The sequence below is a fragment of the Pipistrellus hanaki genome, assembly GCF_964339955.1.
Source record: "Pipistrellus hanaki genome assembly, chromosome: 2".
Taxonomy (NCBI): domain Eukaryota; kingdom Metazoa; phylum Chordata; class Mammalia; order Chiroptera; family Vespertilionidae; genus Pipistrellus; species Pipistrellus hanaki.
The window spans coordinates 55404374-55425748 of NC_140504.1; the positions used below are offsets into that span (position 1 = coordinate 55404374).

The 21375-nt window shown below is 53.0% G+C and overlaps 1 protein-coding gene across 1 annotated transcript; it reads right to left on the reverse strand.

Moving 5' to 3' along the window:
• Positions 1–880: 880 nt before the first annotated feature.
• Positions 881–19936, reverse strand: NR1I2 (nuclear receptor subfamily 1 group I member 2). The gene is made up of 9 exons (XM_084871710.1): positions 19681–19936; positions 9344–9562; positions 8264–8397; positions 5966–6150; positions 4797–5074; positions 4219–4361; positions 3940–4056; positions 3402–3507; positions 881–1902 (listed from the first exon to the last, which is right to left on the reverse strand). Exons 2-9 carry the CDS (start codon positions 9373–9375, stop codon positions 1758–1760), a joined length of 1140 nt encoding a protein of 379 aa, XP_084727836.1. The 5' UTR covers positions 9376–9562; positions 19681–19936; the 3' UTR covers positions 881–1757.
• Positions 19937–21375: the final 1439 nt, after the last annotated feature.

Genomic DNA, 21375 nt, shown 5'->3' on the forward strand with positions numbered 1-21375 from the left:
GTGCCTGGTGCCAGTCCAGATCACTCAGCACCATCAGATGGTGCAAGCAGCAGCTGCAGGCCCTGATCGCCCCTGGGGGCTTCTCTACTTCCTCCTGCTCCTGAGGGGTGATCAGGGCAGTAGCCACCACTTGCACCCACTGCTGGCACCAGGCACAATTGCTCGTGCCATCAGCAGGTGCAAGCAGGCCTGGCACTGTCGGCATGTGAGAGCGGAGGGAGTGGGGCCGCAGACAGGGAACCGAGGGTCACCTGGGAAAGGGCAAGGGGTGCAGGGAGGATGGGCCAAGACCCGCCCCTGGGCCTGCCACAGCCTTGCAGCCCACAGTGCCTTTCAAGTTGCACAAATTTGTGCACTGGGCCCCTAGTAGTAAAATAAGTAGTAAAGAATAGAAACAGAAATTTACATATTATATACAAGGCATTTCTGCTTTCTCACCCCCACATCTATCTATCCCCCAGAAAAGAAGGCGAAAAAGCCGAAACCGGTTTGACTCAGTGGTAGATCGGTCTGCGGACTGAAAGGTCCCAGGTTCGATTCCAGTCAGGGGTATGTACATTGGTTGCGGGCACATCCCCGGTAGGGGGTGTGCAAGAGGCAGCTGGTCGATGTTTCTCTCTCATCGATGTTTCTAGCTCTCTCTCTTCCTTCCTCTCTGTAAAAAATCATAAAATATATTTTTTTTAAAAAGGGGGGGGGGGGAGAAAAGGTTTAAATATCTAGCCAAAAGTTAATTATTTAAGTCATCTTGCCTTAATTTGACAATAAACTCAGGATTATATTTGCTAACTAAGCCTTAGGTGTGGAGTGCATTATGTAAAATTAGTTAAAATGTAATAAGCAAAAATGTTTTTACTCAAATGTTTTTAAACAAAGCAGACACATGCATATCCAGCACATTTATTAACTGTCTGTCCACACCCCAACATTCGGGCTCAGGATCAAGCCCCAACCCCAGCTCAGATGGGGAGCAGACCTACGCCAACTCACACACATGAGTACATTCATGTTGCAGGGATCCCCAACACAGCTTGGCACCCACACCATTTTCTTGGGTCACTTCTCCTCCTGACCGAAGTTCTCTGTGTATCTGCTTTGTTTTCTTTACTGAACTCTCAACTCTTCGAGGTCAGGATCCCTGTCCGGTTCAGCGTGTATACCACACAGCAGGCTGCGTGTTGTTGGTCCTTCACATGTGTGCGTGGCTGCCGAGACCCAGGAGGAGGGAAGAACGGACACACAGTGTGGGTACCACAAGCTGCTGACACGTGCAGGCGTTCCGGCCTCTAGACTCCCATGGACACTAATGCTCCTGCGGACGGACAGGGGCCTGGAGCTCACGAGCAGTTCAGGACAAGGCTGCGGGAGAGAGTGAGTGCAAAGGAGGAGACAGGGGACCAGTAACAGCCGCGAAAAAACCCACGAGGCTCATGAGCGTGGGCCCAGACCCTCAGAGGGCCCAGCGCCATCCTCCTTCTTGCTTTCCCACCACCAAATCCCAGACCGCGGGGCCTTTTCGGATGGGGTGGCGGCCTTGCCTCTTCATAGGCTCTGCCTTCGGGCCCAGGCTCTCTCATGTATAAGGGTCCATGGCTTTGCTGTCCACAGACTGAGCTGGGGCTGAGGGCCCCTGACCCCTTCCTGGGGACCTCTAGCCAGCTCCGTCAGAGCTGTCCCGAGTTCCCCGAGGAGGCAGGACCTGCGGGGCCTGGTCAGCTGTCGGCGGTGCCCATCTGCCCAACCCCCGGTGCAGCTCCTCAGGCGTCCGAGATGCTGAACAGCTCCTGCATGAGGGGCGTGGCGAAGGGGTGGATGTCGTGGATGCGCAGCAGCCGCTGGGTGTGCTGGGCGTTGATGCTGCGGAGCTCAGTGAGCCTGGCCATGATCTTCAGGAACAGGAACCTGCGGGCCGGCCAGAGGGGGGATTGGGGTGCGGCCCATCCTGGCCGCACCTACTGCCCTGGGACCACCCTGAAGTCGCCCAAGCTTGGGGGTCTTCATCTCAGAACGTTTGGAGTCAGCCCAGGGAAAGGCTCCGTTGAATTACGTAAGCTTGTCTCTCTGCCCCGTGGGCGAGAAGGTGGGGCAGCCCGGGGGTCTGGAGGTGCTGTACCCCCATTGGCCTCTGTGTGCGGGAGATACCCGTGGGAACACGCAGGTATTTCAGGCACCAAGCGCACAGGCCCATTTGTGGGGAAGTCCCTGCGTCGGCTAATGGCTGGGGTGAGGATCGAGTGCAGGGGCGAGGATCGAGTGCAGGGGCTATGGAAGCAGGGGTTGCAGACAAAGATCCCTTCTGGATCCAGTCTGGGATCTCGTGCCTCTGTTTCCCCAGGATGCCTCCTAGCCCCGCACAGGGGAGGACTGAGCAAATGAAGACACAGCCACTGCAACACCCCGAGATCCTGAGCTCCACAGAAAGCCAGGGCAGGCCAAGCAGAGGCGGGCATACGCTGACACCAGCATACACCCGCTGGCCTTCGGCCTCATGGCTGGAGCCTGTGGGCCGCTGAGGCCCCGGGAAGGGTGGAAACCGCTGTCTGGCCAAGCCCTAGGAGCCTTCCTCCCGTGGGTGGCAGAGAACAGACGAAGGATTTCCCGCCTGGTTTGCTTGTCCTTGTTCTGGGAGGCGTCAGGCAGTGCTCAGAGCGTGGGCTGTGGACTTGGGCCACTGCCAGCCCCACCTGCGCCTCCGTCCCTGCAGGAGGGCGGTGGCACCACTGGGTGGTGCTGTTTTCATGACGAACAGTGATAGTTCCTGTAAACGGCTTGGCAGGGGGGCTGGCACTTCCCAGTACGTGACAGCTATTATAGGTGTACTATTATAGTCGTTATTGTCGTATCTTTCTTACCAGGTGGTCATTGCTGGCTATTGCTAGAGACCCTGCCGAAACTAGTTTGGCTCAGTGGATAGAGCATCGGCCTGCTGACTGAAAGGTCCCGGGTTCGATTCCAGTCAAGGGCATGTGCCTTGGTTGTGGGCACATCACCAGTAAGGGGTGTGCAAAGAGGCAGCTGATCTATCCCTCTCTCTTCCTCTCTGTAAAAATTCAATAAAATGTGTTGAGAGAGAGAGAGAGAGAGAGAGAGAGAGAGAGAGAGCGCCTGTGGAGCCTCAGGAGACTGCCTGGCTGTGCCAACCACAGAAGGGAAGGCTGGGGCAGACGTGAGCTGGGCCTCAGCAGCAAGGTCCGGGGCGTGGGGCGCGGCCTCGGGCCCTTCGCTGTGGGGCTGGAGCCCAGGCTGACTGGTCAGGAGACCTCCGTGAGGTCCCAGTTCAGGGCCCCAAAGCCCTGGCCCTCAGAGCCTGCCCCAGAGAACCTCCAGCCGGCTCTCCCAGAAGACCAGGACAGGGGCCTGGCAGGCGGGGGGCACCCCTCACCCGCCCGGCGGCTGCTCACCGGTGGCCGGGCTGCGGGCGGTGGTGCTCGATGTAGGCCTTCAGGGCGATGGCGAAGCGCTCCTGCAGCTGGTCCACCACGCTGCGCTGCACCACCCCGGGGCGGTCTGTGCGGAGGGAACGGTGAGTGCCCGCGCGGCCATGGGCAACGCTCCCAGCCCAGGGAGGGCGCGTTGCCTGGCAGCGCCTTCCCGAGCAGAGACCCCGGGCAGGGAACTGAGGGGAGCGCCAGGAGGACTGGCATCACACATCCCCCACCCCTATCCCCACCCCCACCCCCACCCCACCCCACCCCGAGGGAAGGCCCAGGAGAAACCAGCAGGGCCCTACCCTGGCTGCGCAGTGAGAGGGGCAAAGCCACCGGGTAGGACCTTCCCTGGGGAGGGGAAGGGAGGGGAGGGGAGGGGAGGAAAGGGGAGGAGATGAGAGAGAGGGGAGAGGAGGGGCAAGGACGAGAGAGCAGGGAGTGGGGGGAGCTAAAAGCTGCGGGGGTGGGAGCAGGCCTGGGGGGCAGGGGGGCCGGCGGCCGTGGGCCCCACCTGGGGAGAAGAGGGAGATGGCCTGCATGAGCACGTACTCCTCCTCGCGCAGCCGCAGCTCCTTCAGCATGTAGTGGAACTTGAGCATGGGCTCCAGCAGGAGCTGCTGGAAGCCCCCTGTGGGTGGGTGGGTGGGTGCGGCGTGAGGGCCCAGCCCGGGCCTCCCTCACCGAGGCCTTCTGCCCCGCGGGCCCAGGACACGCACATCCTGGCGCGGCTCCGCTCCCCTCCCGGCCGGCCCCCTCCCTCCGCCCGGGGCAGGCCGGCGGCTCTGGGCACCTGCGGGGTCTTCCAGGCAGTAGGACAGCCGGCCGCACTCCCAGGTGCCGGTCTCCGCGTTGAACACCGTGTTGAACCTCAGCTGGTACAGCTCAAAGGCGGCGCCCTTCAGCAGCGAGATCTGGTCCTCGATGGGCAGGTCCCTGGCAGCGGGGAGGGGAGGGGGAGAGGCTGGGAGGGGAGCCGCCCCTGGCCAGCCCCTCTCCCACAATCCAGAGATCGGGGGAGAGGGCAGGGGGGATGGGCTCCTGCCGTGAGGATGACTCCAGTTGCTTTGGTTTTCTCCAACCTCTGCCCCTCACGACCCAGCCAAGCAGGTCACCTCTCCTGCCCCTTCCTCCAGCCTCTCCTACCTCAGGGACTCCCCACGGGAAGATGGGGCTTGGCGTCCCTTCCAGCCTAGCCCCCTCCCCTCCAACTCCCTGCACAGCCGCTGACCCACAGCCGACGCCTTGGCTTCTGGTCCCTGGCCTCATACTTCCTGCCTCGGTTTCCCCACTTGTCCCAGAGCCTTTGAACCCATCGGCCATTGTCTGCTCCTCCCCATGCCCACCCCCCGCCCAGCCCCCGCGTCCCACCTGAAGTGGGAGATGACCTTGGCGAAGTTGATGATGCCTTTGAACATGTAGGTGGACATGTCGGCCATGTGAGGCAGCAGGGAGAAGATCTCCTTCCCGGTGCCCTCGGCCGGGGGCTTGTAGTTCCAGACGCTGCCGTCCTCCCCGCGCAGCTGCAGGGAGACCACCTTCAGGGGGGACAGGTCTTCTCGGATCTTGCTCCACTTGGTAGCTTCTTCCCCGAGTGGAGTCTGCGGAGAGCCTGGGAGCTCGTGGCCACTGCTGAGCACCTCCGGCAGCTGGAATTGAGAGGAGGCGGAGAGAGGAGAGATAAACATCATGTATTCTCCCCAACAGGGTACCACACAGGCCCCAGGTGGGCACCCACAGCGGCAGGCTTCGGAGGATGAAGGCAGAAGCATGTACGCGCGCGCATATACACACACACACACACACACACAGCACTTGCTGCTTCTCCCTGGTCTCCCTCAGGTGGTGCACTTTCTGGATCTGTGAATTGATGGTCCCTCACATCCCTGCGCCATCAGACATGGGTTTACTTCCTGCCCCTGGGGAGGGTGACAGGGCCAATTCCTTAGCTGTGCCCCAAGCATCCCCCGCCTTATAGTTGGGAGACCCAGGGAAGGGTCTGGGTCTACAGATGAAAAGGACAGGCTCCTGGGGGCCCCGGCTCCCAGTTTCCTGAGCCAAGCAGTCTCCCAGGACACTGTGAGCATCGAAGGGGAGAGGGTGCAGAGCTGAGACGTGGCTGACGGCGCTGAGGTCACTAATGTTTCTGGAATCAGTAAAACCAGTTCACAGATGTCAGACCCCCAGCAGGCCCGGCCCTGTTTTCATTAAACCCTGAACCCCTGCAATCCCCGACAGCTCAGCTTCTGAGACTCCACTGATGGCTCAGGCCCGGTTCCCACCTGCTGCAGAAGGAGGAAGCAAAGGTTCTCAAACCGAGCATGTGTCGGAACCCCCGGGGGTCTTGTCAAAATACCGGCTCTGCGCCCAGCCTCCGGTGTCTGAATTGGAGCCTAGGGGCGTCTGAGAACTTGCATTCCCAACTAACAAGCCCCCGGGGCTGCTGCTGGCTTCAGGGGCCAGTTTGGGGGATTTCTGGGAATGGGATTGGGGTTTGGAGGAGCCGGCATAGCCACTGAGCCACGTGTAAAGCCTCATACCCGGAAGTTCTTGAAATGGGCGAAGGTGGTGTCAAAGGTTTTCATCTGAGCGTCCATCAGCTCCCGGATCATCGCCCACTGCTCTGCAGTCAGGCCCTTGGCTCCCAGGGGCTGCGTCCCAATCCGTTCTCGCTTCTTCCTGATCAAGGCCCGTCTCTGCTCCACGGCTGCGTCCGACATGATCACTGCAGGGACGGCCAGGGCAGGCTCAGCTGCCTGCGGGAGCGAGGCCGCCCGCACAGGCAGCAGCAGGGGAAGAGCTGCTGACGGGAAACCCAGACTCGTGAGGGCAATGGCTCCTCTGGAGAAATGCTTGGGGGAGGGCAAAGGGATGAGGTGCGGCCGGTGTGCTACCCACGACTGCGGGGTTTGTGACAACTTTGTGGAACAGAGGGAAGCGCTTGGCTTCAGAACCAAAAGGTACTAGGTTTGGTGATAGTTGGGTTTGAGTGACAGCTGGGTTTGGTGACAGCTGGGTTTGAGTGACAGCTGGGTCTGAGTGACAGTTGGGTTTGGTGACAGCTGGGTTTGGTGATAGCTGGGTTTGGTGATAGCTGGGTTTGGTGACAGCTGGGTTTGGTGATAGTTGGGTTTGAGTGACAGCTGGGTTTGAGTGACACCTGGGTTTGGTGATAGCTGGGTTTGGTGACAGCTGGGTTTGAGTGGCAGCTGGGTTTGAGTGACAACTGGGTTTGAGTGACAGCTAGGTTTGAATGACAGCTGGGTTTGGTGACAGCTGGGTTTAGTGATAACTGGGTTTGGTGACAGCTGGGTTTGGTGACATCAGTGACCTTGAGTAAACTCCTTAACCCCTCCTGCCTTCAATTTTCTTCTTTGTAATCTGGAGTGGCGGTGCTCACCTCCTACTGTAGCTCATTGCACGGGAGGTGCCTACTGTAGCTCCTGGTTATGTTTGTAGGAGCTACATACACACACACATATGTATACATCGACATGTATACATCTATATCAGTGTTTCCCAATCTTTTGACATATGTGTACCCCTTCTATAATTTTTGTAACACTGAGTACCCCTTGTACTCATAAGAACATAGAATTAGGCGCAGCTAAACACGGTGCAGTGCATATCCCCACCAAACTCTGGTGCAACGTGTACCCCCACCAAACTCTTCCCATACCCCTGGGGGCATGCGTACCACACTTTGGGAAACACTGGTCTATATGAATATATACTGAGTGGCCAGATTATTATGATCTCTGAATGCATAATAATCTGGCCACTCAGTGTAAATCCTATATAATAAAAGGCTAATATGCAAATTGTCCCCTCGACCAGGAGTTCAACCAGCAGGCTGGCTGCCCAACCGCCTATGTCCCCTTCCCTCTGGCCAGGCTGGTCGGACCCCACCCATGCACAAATTCATGCACCGGGCCTCAGAGATCATCATAATAATTTGGCCACTCAGTGTATAGATAGAGAAAAGAGGGTGGGCAAAAGTAGGTTTGCAGTTGTATGAATGATAGAATAATAAATAAATGATAGCCTGGCTGGTGTGGCTCAGTGGTTGAGCATTGACCAATGAACCAGAGGTCATGGTTTGATTCCTGGTCAGGGCACATGCCCAGGTTGCAGGCTCAATCCCCAGTGTGGGGCATGCAGGAAGCAGCCAATCAATGACTCTCTCTCATCATTGATGTTTCTCACCCCCACTCTTTCCCTCCCTTACCCTTCCTCTCTGAAATCAATAAAAAATATTTAAATAAATAAATAATAGAAGAATAAACTCTATTTTATATACTCAAACTGTAACCCTACTTTTGCCCGCCCCTATATATTCACCCCTACACTCCCTGGAATGTGGTAAGTGCTCAGTAACCGGCGCCTGGTGGCATGTATTCCTTTCTGCATTCGATACCGACAAGACTCCTCAGAGTCGCCCAGGTTCTCCGGGCCTCCAAGCCCTTGGAAAGCTGGGGCCGCTGCTTAGCAAGAAATGCCAACCCAACCACTTCCCAAGGAGCCTCTGGCTTCCCTCTCCCGAGTTCACCTCCCTCGATTTGCCTAAAACGTCACAAGGGCACTGAGGGGAGAGAAGGGCATGACTCTGGCCGGAGAAGCCCACCCACCCAGCGCAGAAGCCTGAGGTGCCCCCATCTGTCCTGTCCCCGGAGGGCTGTGGTGCGGGCAGATGGGCTGCAAGCCCCGCTCCGTGTGCCTGCCCGCCGCTCACAGGCCACGAGCTGCCCAGGGGCCCGTGCTCGGGCACACGCTTCCGTGGTGCCCGTGGGCACACACACACCCGAGGCCCCAGCCCGCCGGGCACCCCCGCCACTCACTCTCCTTCCTCATGCCGCTCTCCAGGCACTTGCGCAGGCGGCAGGCCTGGCACTGCCGCCGGGTCTTCTGGGTGATCTCACAGGTGCCCTTCCGGAAGGGGCACCGCAGCCGCACGTTGCGTTTCATGGCCCTCCTGTGCGAACAAGGGGCCGTGGTGGGCGGGGGACAGGCCACACCTCCCTCTCCCTGCCCTTCTGTCACCTCTGTGGGCCTGCCTGTCCCTTGAGACAGGTGGGGCTCACAGGAAAAGAGGGGGCGCCCATCTTCCCTGAGGTCGGAGGTGTGGAGGGCCCCGCCCCTGCCATGTCTGGGCGCCTGGGCCCTGGCTCTAGGGTTTGTTTCCATTCCTCTGTCCGGCCTCCAGGAAGTCAAGCTTCCGCCCTAAGAATGCCCGAGGCTCCCAAGGGTGACCCCCCCGGGTGGGAGCTGCTCTCAGCATGCCCTGCCCTCCACAGGGGCCAACGGAGCCCCCTCACAATCCTTCCTCTCTGTCTCCCCCCCACCCCCACCCCACCCCTCCCTTCCTGGTCCCCTTCTCCTCCTGGTCTGAGCCCTGCCCTGAGCTTCGCCCTTCTCTTCCTTCCGCGGGACAAGCTGAGCCCTCTGTGTGCACCTGTCTCGCTGTGCTGGGACTTTTCAGTCTTTAAATGGTTGGACTATTTGCCTGTTTCTAGGTGAGCTTTCTATCACATTCTTCATTTATTTTATGCTGTTCTTACTTCACAACCGCTCTCTAAGACTGATTCGAACACTTGCGTTTGGGATGTTCACACCCTTTCCTCTTTTACAGACTGAGTTTCTATTTTACTCAGAAGGTGTGGAGAGACAAAGGGGTGTCTTAGTAGAAGGAGACCTTTCTCGGGAAGGAAGATGGAAGACGGAAGACGAAGGATTCCTCTGAGATGCACACGGCTCTCCTGAGTCTAATGAGGAGGCCTCCGGACGGCCCCGGCCCACACTGCGAACCTGGGAGACGGGCAAGCGGCAGCCCGGGTGCCCAGGGGGCTAACGCAGAGCCCCAGTAGGATGGGGCCCAGGGGGTCAGGGTGGCCGGTGGGGAAGGTGGCAGGGTACTCTACCTGAAGAAGCCCTTGCATCCTTCACACGTCATGACGTTGAAGTGATACCCAGTGGCCTTGTCCCCACATACGCGGCAGATGTGGGGCTCCCCGCCCCCCGCCTCGCCGTTGGCGGAGGGCCTTCCCGGAGTGGAGTCTGCTTCGCGGCAGTGCTCAGGGTCATCGTGGCTCCAGCTTTCTCCAGGTCTCACCTCCAGGTTGGCTTCCGGCCCTCTGGGACTAGGAGTAAAACAGCCTCAGGTCAGGAAAGGGCTGGACAGGAATGGACTGAGGCTGTCCCCACTGGGGACCCAAGAGCTGGCCTGTCATGGGGGAAAGGGGGTGGGTGGGGTTGCTATAAAGAGAGAGGTAACCATCTACGAAAGCTGGAGATCATTTCCATGGCAGAAATCCAGGGCCTACTCAAAAAAACAAAACCAACTACTCAGAGTCACAGAGAGTGTTCCACAAGCAGAGACTGTCACAGGAAAGGACATTTTATATGCAAGGTATTGTTTCAGAGTGCACATTGGAGGAAAACAACCTGCCTTCCTTTTTCAGCTTCAGTCAGGAGCCACTAGGAAGAGCAGAATCTGGGGCTACGGAGATGGTTGGCAGACATTCTGCACATAAATGGTCAACTGTGGACAAAGGAAAAGTGAGATGACACTCCCACTGTGATCAATATAAATCCTGGTCCCTAGAAGGGAAGTGGTGCATAATTACAATCATGGAAGCTCAGTAGGTGGCACACACCAAGAAGATAAGGCATGTCTCTAGCCCAGCCGGCTTAGCTGGGTTGAGCGTAGATCTATGAACCAGGAGTTCACGGTTTGATTCCCAGTCAGGGCACATGCCAAGGTTGTGGGCTGGGTCCCCAGTGTAGTGCATGCAGGAGGCAGCTGATCAATGATTCTCTCTCATCGTTGATGTTTCTATCTCTCTATCCCTCTCTCTTCCTCTCTGAAATCAATAAAAATATTTTTTAAAAATGTCTCTAAAGAGACTGAAGAGAGACATCTATTTAAACTGTGTCTGATTAAACATTCCCCAATTCTTTAATAAGGAGGCACTAGAATTAATGACAGAATCCCACTCTCTAATATTGGAACGACTTTTACTTAGTTTTGCCTATAAGTTTTCTGTTAAATAATTTCCATAGTCCATTCTTTCATATTATGAAGCTCCAGGTAGAGAACTCTGACATATTCTCCAAAGATGGTCCCCAATAAACCTCACGTCCCGAGCCCCACCCTCATGCAGTCCTCTTCCAGGATGAGTCTGGGATGGTCTTGGACTTGCTTGAAGCAATAGAATGTGGGGAAATGACAGTGTCATTCCCAGGCCTGAATCATAACAAGACCTGGGAGCTTCTGCTTCTCCCCTTTGGGGAGGCCGACATCACCATGTGAGAATGTCTGGCTACCCTGCTGGGGGGACCACACAATGAGGCCATGTGGAGAGAGAGAGCCCTGAGATGACACGCATGGGAGAGACCCAGCTGCCCAGGCTCCCAGCCATGGCGCCCCCTTACCCACCCACCCCCACCCCCCGCCAAGCTCGGAACATGTGAGGGAGCCTTCTGGGACATCCCAGCCCAGGAAAGCATCCACCTGATGCCATGTGGAGTGGAAGAACTCCCAACGGAGCCCTGCCAACACACAGAATTGTGAAGAAAATGAAATGGTGGCAGCTGTAATCCTGTAAGCTTTGGGGAGGCTTGTTGCATGGCAAGAAAGAATGGAAACAGATGGTGCCGGAAACCAACCATTGTCTCACTAATAGAAAGAGGCTGGTCAACCTTGAAGCTCTGAAAGGTCAGAGCCAACCACTCTCTATCTAATTGAGACAATGGTAACTGAGGCAACTTCCCCATCTTGTAATCATGTAAATCCTTACTGATATGATAATCCACTTATTACCTGCCTAAGGGCTCTGAGTGTTTCCCAAAGCTGCTTAAGGGTAATGGGTGTATCCCATAGCAGCCTCAATAAAAGGGATTGCAAGGCCAGAGCTTAGTAGTCTTCCCACTAGAGGTTGACTCCTGCCTGGCCTCCCATTTGTCCCAAATTAACTCTTTTCTAGTCTCTCTCCTCATTTTAGAGTGCTGCCTCCTCCAGAAACCGGACCCTGAGTGGGCTCTGATCACCCGGGTCGTGTTAAGGGTTCACACAGATGGGGTTCAGCTAGCAATAGGTCTGAACTGGGTTGGGGGATGCCAACTGGCACCCCCAATTCTGATCCTTTCCTACGCTTACATCAGTCATCCTTAGAGAACGAGGCCCGGGCAGGACAATGGCAGTGACTAGGTGACTGGTGTGTGCCAGCCAGGTCAGTTTTGTATGAATTTCATGACCAGTTAGGCTGTGCTGACCTGAGGCGACTCCTGCCCTCGCTGTGCTGGGTGGCAGCTAGGCACTGGAAAACCCTGGGAGCAGGTTCCCTAGAGCCTCCAAGGAGCCAGCCTGGCAACACTCCGAGTTTACCCCAAGGACACTGGCTTTGGACTGCGAACATCCAGAACTGCAAGACACTGAATTTCATATTGTTTAAGCCACCACGTGTGTGGTATGATTTTGTAAATGTCATATAAAGAACAAATAGATAAAATCTTTCCTCTAGCATTTATTTTATTTTTTAGCCCCGTTGGTGTGGCTCAATGGTTAAGCTTTAACCCATGAACCAGGAGGTCACGATTCCATTCCTGGTCAGGGCACATGTCCGAGTTTCGGGCTTGATCCCTAGGAGGGCACGTGCAGGAGGCAGCCGATCGGTGATGTTTCTCCCATCATTGATGTTTCTCCCATCATTGGTGTTGCTCTCTCTCTCCCTTTCTCTCTCTGAAATCAATTAAAAAAACAAACAAACAAAAAAAAAACCACGTATTTTTAAACATTTTTTGCATTTTATTGTGATAAAGAGAAAAATTTCATCTTCACAATTGTTGAGGATTGTTGTCAAGCAGCTCACCTCTACCAAGATGTTTTCACATGAGTCTTCTTATCTGGAAGAATATTCCATAGATTGAGTTCTGGCTTCATACATTTCAAACCTCATTCCCCTCCTTCAGCCTGGACACCTCAGGGTGTGCTGATGCTATGAGGCCCCTCGGGCTCCTTGTCTCCCTGTCATGACGGCAGGTGACCAGGTGGAGTGTGCCTTCTTGGGGTCCATTTCTACACGGGATGGCTGGCGGGAATGAGCTCTACTAGAAAGTAACTGCAAGCATCTGGAAACACACAGCTCAATGCTCCTCCAGCTCAGCTACCTTTAGCCTGATGTCCAGTTGCCCACGGCCATCCCACCACAACTTGACAGTGGAAGTAAAAATTAATCTAAAACCCACTGTGGTTAACTATCGTGCTTTTTAATATTTTATAAAAGTGTATGGCCCTGGGAAGCAGCTTGTGTAAGGGAGGGGCCCAGAGCCTAGGCTTCGCTCATGTAAGTCCATCTCTGCCCGGGTTCTGTTGTGCCTGTTCACTCAGCCTCATGAGCCGCTGGAGTCTCCAGGGGAGGTGCCCGCTCAGACCAGCAGCACAGCCTTTCCTGCTCAGACTCCTCTGAGTTATGTTTGATTATTGATGTCAGGCACAAATGCCTGACGAAAGTGGCAAAACAAGAAGTCTTTTACCATTTGCAGCAGCATGGGTGGAACTGGAGAGCATTATGCTAAGCAAAATAAGCCAGTCGGAGAAAGATAAATATCACATGATCTCACTCATCTGTGGGATATAATGATCAACATAATTTGATGAGCAAGAATAGATCGATCTAGAGACAAATGATAGGGGAGGAGGAGTTAAAGAGCAACCAAAGGACTTGAATGCACGCATATTAGCATAACCAATGGACACAGACACTGGGCAGTGGGGGCTAGCCCGGGGTGGGAATGGCTGAGGGGGGGATCAATTGGGGGAAATGGAGACATATGTAAAACTTTAGACAATATTAAAAAAAAAACAGAAGTCTTCAGAGAGGCCCTCCCGCTGATCTGCAGGGCAGGTTGTTGGCCCTGCCCTTAACGTGCTGCCATTGACCCTGCCCTGCCTCTCGCCACTCTGCTAACTCTGTCATCGCGATTGAGTGGCAAGGATTGAACCTACTTTTCCCTCTGGCAGCTCTGAGGAGAGAAGAGTGAACTTTGGACAGAAGAGAATTGTAAAGTGAGACCTGAGGTTTTGCAAAGATACACATCAAATAAGCTTTTATTTTTTAGCATGATAGAAAAAGCTATTACTTCCCTCTCCATGGTATCTATAATAATAAAAGCATAATATGCTAATGAGCCTGGACAGCCGGAAAAACCTTCCAGACGTCATTCCAGATGAAGCCGTGGTGGCGGGGCTGAGGCAGAGGCAGTTAGGAGTGATCAGGCAGGCAGGCAGAGGTGGTTAGGGGCAATCAGGCAGGCAGGCATCTCCCGAGAGGTCCCAGATTGCTAGAGGGTGCAGGCCAGGCACTAGTAGAGGTATAAAAAGATTGGATACCAGTTGCACAACAATGTAAGTATACATAACATTACTGAATAGTACACATAAAAATGGTTTAAGTGTACAATGTTATGTGCTATTTTACCAGAATTTAAAAAATAATCACTTGTGACTAAATAAATGTTGATAAAGAATACTAAAAGAGAAGCTAAAGTGTTAATGCTGTGAGTGCCCACAGGTTCCCGCCTGGCCTCACCCAGGAGGTCTCACACCCATGGAGCAAGGGCAGAACGTGAAGTGGGAGAGCCACAAGGAAGCAGGAGCCCCAGGCAGAGAAGCAGCAAAGAGGAAAGCAGCAACAGCAGTGAGAAGCAGTTCTGTGAGGAGTAACCTGGTGACCAGGCCAGGGAAGCTGTATTTGATCCCACTTGACCTCAGTTTTTAGCCACAGTTGAATTCCTGTGAGGCTGTGTCCATGGCAATGGTTGACTGCTGCCTTCCTTCCCGCGTGTCTGCTTCAGAATCCCCACGGCTGTGGGCACCCAGAGCTGCTTACAGCCCGAGACAGGGATTCTCCAACTGGACTGTGCACACAAGTCGCTTGGGGCTGGTCAGACACACATTGCAGTCAGTCCCCAGGTCTGGGCTGGGCTGAGCTCCTGCCTTTCCAGCAGGTGCTGACGCTGTGGCCCAGAGGGCGCACTTGGAGTAGCAAGGATGTGGGAATCCAGCCACCCATCAGGGAAACGGCCACACACAAAAAGGTTGTGAGGGAGATGACCGAGGGTGGGCAGAGGGTATGGCCATAGAAACATCTTCAGGATCTGGGAAATACAGTGATCACACAGCATGTGAAATGACTGGCATCACAAATTGTTGTTGAAAGTCAATATACACCTGGGGGTGACACAGACAGCCCTTCCCAGGAAAGGGGTGTGCAGGGGAGAGGCAGGTAACATTTGATTCTCAAATGAGTTAAATCAAAAGGCTTTGGACCCAGGCCACTGAGATTAGGGGAGGAGAGAGAATGGACAATTTTGAGTTGAAGCAACAAAGGGTCTAAGTGAAAGGGGGGAAAATGGTAGAAAATAATGATTTTAGTGATAGAAACTCTTGGATACAGCAGGATTATAATATGTGCCCACATATGTTTTATATATGTCTTATAAGGATATGCATAATATACATATTTTATAATATGTATATAACTACAAACATATCCATATATGTGTATGTGTGTGTAGCAGAACTTCTGTATTCATATACTAAATATGTATTTCAGAGGATGAAAAGGAAACAAAGCAGGTAAAGGGAAATTACATTCGAATTGAATTTCTAGAAGTCAACAGTGAAGCTTATAAAACTGTTGACTTTGTTTAATGAAGGGAGAAGCTTGGTTAATTCATTAACTCGCATTACACAGGTTTTGATGTTTACAGAATGATTTCAAAATCATCATTTCCTTGCGAGGTCGCCAGAGCAGGCCTATCCCGTGTTGAGCAGGGCGGGGCAGCTCTGATTTCCCCTTTCACACACGAAGACACCGGGGCTCTGACGTGTGTCCACATCAGGAAGGCTCTAAGTGACAGAACGTCTTTTCTTTTTCCTTTATTGCCAATCTTCCAACTGTGCACGTCCCATGTCAATTAAATTTCTGTCACAAAACTCCTGGGGATAAGATGAAGTCCTATATTTTAAATTTTTTTGAAGTGGGTCGAATAGTGTGAGCAAAAGTCTCCCCTCCTTGGTCCTGGCTGGGAAAGACCCAGAGGGACCTGGGAGAGCAGGTGCTATCGAAAACACGAGCGGCCAGCTGTTACCTTCAGGGCCATAAAGGAAAGTTGGCCTTTGTGTTTCCCGGGACACCGTCATCAGTTCCGAGGGGTCGGAAAGTTCATTCCTAGACTGGATCAGGGTTGAGAGCTGGGGTCAGCCCAGTTCTAAAGTACACCCTGTGCCCTCTCCCAATATTTAACAGGGTGCACTGACCGCTGACCGAACTCCCTGTCTCTCACATGCCTGTGCAAGGCTCTCATTGCCTAAGGTTCTGTAGTTGGACTCCTTGTTTGGCATTCTTAGAGACCCAGGAGGATGGTTTCCTATATTACATAGGGGTTTAAATGTGTATCTTCATCTTAATTTTCAGTTAGACATTTAGTTTGCTATTTCAATGTTTCACAGACGTTCAGGAGGTACGAGAGATGGAAGAGCAAGTCCTGGATGTTGTCCCCTTCATATCACACCACAGGCCCCTGTATGCAAGAAGAGTCCCACAGATATTTATACAACCCCAGCCTCTGAGAATCCTGCAGAGAAGTCTCCAAGAAATATGAGTTCACAGCATATAATAAAAATGGATGAAAATCAGGAGCATGACAAGAATACCTAAGAAATATCAATGTAAATAGTACCTCCAGAATTGTGCCATGTACAACCCACACAGCTATGTCAGCCCTGAGACTAATCTTTCTCATGGCTGTTATTCAGCATTGTGTTGGGATGCTAAGAAAGACCAATATATATTAGGCTGTGTAAAGATTAGAGAGGAAAGAAACTCTTGTTATACATATATAATACAAGAGGCCCAGTGCACAAAATTTGGGCATGGGTAGAGTCCCTAGTAGCTGTCATCTGGCATTTCAAATTTTTTGAAGTGGGTTGGCAAAGGACAGATACTTCGATAAATGGCTATTGGGATAATTTAGAGAAATAAGTTCCAGGTAGACTGATGACCTAGTTTTTAAATGATAGAAGTATTAGAGGAGAGTATGCTAAATGTCATTGGAAGTTTGGAAGCTGAGATAGCTCTTTCTTCAATAAGATCATAAGAGCAAAATTCATAAAGGAGAAAATGAGTAACTTCAACTATATCAAAATAACAACAGCATAACAATAATAGTAAATACTTCTATTGACTAAAAGCAGAATGTAAACAAAGTTTAAAAAACAAATTACAGACTTAGAATATTTAGCATATGTATATCAAAGAATTAGTATTAAGAAAAAAACAAAACAAAAAAAAACATCCGAGGCTTGCCTGCACCCTGGGCCGGCCCTGGGTGGCTGGGGGACTGAGGGCGGGTCTGGCTGCACTGTGCACCTGCTGCCCCCCTGGATGGGCTGAAAGGACTGTGGGACTCCGACGAGGCTGAGGGGACTGGGGGCCTCCATCTTGTGGCTATGGGCACCTCCATCTTTGTGATGGCATGAATGCCAATTTGCATATTCCCTCTTTATTAGATAGGATTTTATAGGATATGACAGGCAACACAGAGCTGACTAAACTATTGTTACTAGGTAATAGTTTTATAAAATTATAACTTATGACATGCTCCCTATAAGAATGAAAAAGCAGTACAGGTAAAGCAGAACTCGCCTTAGCCATCCTGCCATCCTCCCCTAAAGAAACTCATATATCCATTTGGTGTATGTATTGCCAGATGGTCTCGTTTGCTTTCAAATATACTTATATGTACTAATAAACTAGATGTCATATTCTCATTCTGTTTTTCCACTCAATAAACTTTCCATATCCATATTCCACATGGAGACTGTCCAGATCAATCTGTAGCTCTATCTCAATTTTAACTGCTACACGGTACTGCACAGAGTACAATCCTTTTACTAATATTTAGCCATTACCCTATTCATAGGCATGTAAGCTGTTTCCAAGATTCCACTCCTACCAAAATGCTACAATGACCTCATTGTATGTGCCTTCTTGTGCCCATGTGCGAGTGTTTTTCTAGAGAATATGCTGAGACATTGAATTGCTACATCATGAGATGTGTGCATTTTAATTTTAGATACTGTGCCCTGCACAGTGTCTGCACCAGTTTATACTCCCACCAGCAGAGAACGCTAGTTAGTACTCCTTCACACCTTGATGCAGCTGCTCAGTTGCCCAGCCACCCAGGGCCGGCCCAATGTGCAGGCAAGCCTCGGATGTCGGCTGCCCAGCTGCCCAGGGCTGCTTGAGGCTCAGGTAACCAGGGCCGGCCAAGGCTTGCACTGCCAGCAGTGGCAGCAGCAGAGCTGTGATGGGGACATCGCCTTCCCCTGATTTCCGGGTTGCCTCCTGCCCCTGAGGGCTCCCAGACTGTGAGAAGAGGCAGGCCAGGCCGAGGGACCCTCTTCCAATGCATGAAGTTTTCATGCACCAGGCCTCCCTCTAATAAAAGCATAATATGAAAATCAACTGAATGGTTGAACAGTGGAACGACCATCTGAATGACGATCTGGACGACCATCCAGGACCACGCTATGACACCCACTGGCACCAGGCCAGCCAAGGCGAGTGTGATGCGATTGGTCAGGGTCTTGGCCATCGCCCCACAGAGGGAGGCCCAGGACACCCACCGGCAGGCTGTGGCAGGTGGGCGGGGCCTCCCTCTGCAAGGAGAAGCACAGGTCCGGATGCCAAAGGGAAGCCGGTGCAGGCCGCTGGCGGAAGGAAGACCTACTCTTGCACAAATTTTGTGCATCAGGCCTCTAGTTTATTCCATGATAGAGGAATGGCTTGAGACTAGGAGTTGGCAAACATTTTCTCTAAAGGGCCAGATAGTTAGTATTTTGTGTTCTGGTAGCTACACTGTCTCTTTTGCAACTACTCAGTTTTGCTGTTGTAGAGCAAAAGCAACTATAGATAATACCTAATGAGTGAGCAATAAAACTTGATATATATAAAACTAAAGTTTTCTTAAGTTATTTATTATGTTTTAATGTTTTTACTTATTTTATTTTTATCTTATATGTATTTATATCATTGTATTAGTAGTTGCTATATAACTAAAACATTTTAACTAAAATATTTTAACTAAAAAAATTCGGTGTACGGAAAAATTATCATTCCTATTAACCAGCTAATCAAATAAGTACTAGCCTCTGAGGCCTTGCTCAGGGGAAAAAAAAAACCACATATATATATAGCTTCATAGAGGAAGGAGGAGGGAGAGAAACATCAATGATGAGAAAGAATCATTGCCTGGCTGTAGGAGGCCGAGCCTGAAACCCAGGCATGTGCCCTGACCAAGGAATGAACCGTGACCTCCTGGCTCATAAGTCCACAGATGCTCAACCACTGGGCTACATTGGCTGGGCTTTGCTCAGAATATTTTAGACTCTGATTAGAGACCAAACGCCCACCCCAGAGGGTCCTCTTGTTGGTGACCATTGGCCTTCCCAGCAGCAGAGGGTATGACTCTCCGTGTGGGAGGGGACAGTCCTGCCACAGCCGACCCACTGAGTCAAGGTCCAGTGACCCCAGAGGTGACACCTCACCATCCAATGCAGAGGCGACTGAGAGCAAGGCACCTGGGCACAGCCTGTCGCAGGCCGGGCTGTGACATGGGGAGAAGAGGGACTCGGGGGAGCTGAGCACAAGAGGAAGAGGCTCGGGTCAGTGGGACCAGGCTCCTCTCCTCAGAGCTCTCGGGTCCAAACCACCGCTGCCCCCGGGATGCGCAGAGCGTCTGAGGGTCCCCCCCTGAGCCGTGAGGCCTGCGACGGTCACGCTGCCAGAACTCAGCGCTGGTTCCAGAGGTGCCCACGGAGACCCAGAGGACGAGGGGAGCCCAGGCCCAGGGGTTCCCGGCTCCCAGTCCCAGCGGGTTTCTGGGTGAGGAGATTCCAGCTCCACGACACCGAGGGCCTGACTGTCTGCTCGACTCCCAGCAGCTCCCGCCTGAGGTGGCCACCGCGACTATGTCTCTCGGAGGCCAACGCAGGGCCAGGGCGCCTCGTGAACGGGACTCAGTAGTGAGTGACTGTCCTCGTGGTCCCCTGCATCCTGTGGACAGCAGCAGGGCCGCTGGGGTGCTGGCCTCCGACACGATGCAGTTGTGTTCCCACACTTCCTTTGCATGGAGGGGGATTGGGGCGGGGGGGGGGGGGGCGCAGCAAAAGGGGAAGAAACAAAAACCATACCTGCTTGGCAGTAACTTCTTTGCTCTGACTTCTCCTTGGAGGTCCACTTTGAATAACCAGGAACAAAGGGTCAGTCAGAACCCCAAGGCCCCCATTCGCTTAGTCCCTTGCTTCTCGCAGGGGAGAGCCTGCGGCTCCGGCTCCCGTGAGGTCGGGCAGTGTGTCCCGTCCTCGCCCCAGTCCCAGGTTGTCTTCCCCGGGATGTGAGCCAATCTCCTCTCTCACCTACATCTCAGGGCAGGTCAGATGCGGCTCCCAGTGGACCCGTCTGGCACTCCTAAGTCCCAAGTCCAGCGCTCCAACCAGCAAAGGAGCAGGTTACCGTATTCACTCTCATTGCGTGCCCGGGCTTTTCTCTCTCCCAGGTCTTCACTGAGAAACACCGAGGAGGAGGGCGGGAACCTTGCTAGCATCTGCTTTGTCTACCTAGTGCTGAGCAAATGTTGTGCTTCCAAGGGTCTCTTAACGTTAGCCACCGTGGCAGAGTTATTTTAACCTTCCATCTCCTACCATTTCTCCTTCCTTCAAGCCACCTTCCCAGATGGAGTTTCTGCACCTGAAAGTGAGCAGAGTCCTGGATGCTGCTGGTGCCAGGGGGGCCTCATGGGCATGAGAGAGACGGGCGAGGAGGAAAGAGGGAGTGGGGTGGGGGGACTGAGCACAGTTCGCCTGAGGCTGACAGCTGCCTGGCCAGGAGCAGGGCGAGTGGCCCTGGGGGCAGCAGCTCAGGGTTCTCCCCTCCTCCGAGTGCCAGCAGCCCCCACGCTTAGCCTGATCCCTCCTGCTCCCCGCCAGCTGGGGATGGCCGTTTCACCTCCTGGGGGAAAGGTGGGTTTCCCCAAAATTATCACAGCACCTTCTGTGTGAAAATTGGGACGTCCTTACACTTATTTCCTGATTTAAATTGTTATTTTGAATTGTATATTTTAATCCAGCCCTTCTGATGAGAACAGCAGGAATACCAAAGTTTTTTTTGTTTGTTTGTTTTGTAATTAAATGTTTCTTCTCTTTCACTCAATTTGCCCCTCCCTTGAGGTGGGGGAGATTTGAGTCTTGTATTTCCTAGGGGGTCAGCGTTGTTCAAGCGGTCACTTGTGGCCCTTCCCAGCCGGATGCAGGAAATTAGCTGGCTGCACAGTTCACTGCCAACAGCAGGGGCTGGACCCCTGGTCACCTGCCTCCTTCTTCTCAGCAAGTTTCTGACCGTCCACAGGAGATTCTTCGAGGGCCGGTTGGCGCTGGGTTATCAATCCCCGTTTGGTTTGGGCCTTGGGCAGAGAGGACCCAGAATAAGTGAAATACTGGACGTGGGTCCCAGTGGAAACAGCCAGTCTATGGTGCCCGGGGCTCTGTGCCCAGAGGGCCATGACCATAGCCACAGGGGTTGGGAAGGCTGGAAAAGGCTAGAAACTCACCCTGGAAACTCATTTCCAAGATTAAAGGTAGGCCTTTCTGGGAGCACAGAGGGTTTTTAGGGCAGGGGAAACACTCTTGTATGATACATAGGGGCAGCTTCACGTCATGACACATTTATGTAAGCCCATGGAATGCACACCAAGAGTGAGCTCTAATGTAAACTATAGACTTTGGGTAATTAGTGTGTGTCAGTGCAGGCTCATCAGTTGTAACAAATGCACCCTCTGGTGGGGGTGGGGGGTGTAGATAATGAGGAGGCTGTGCATGTGGGGGGCAGGG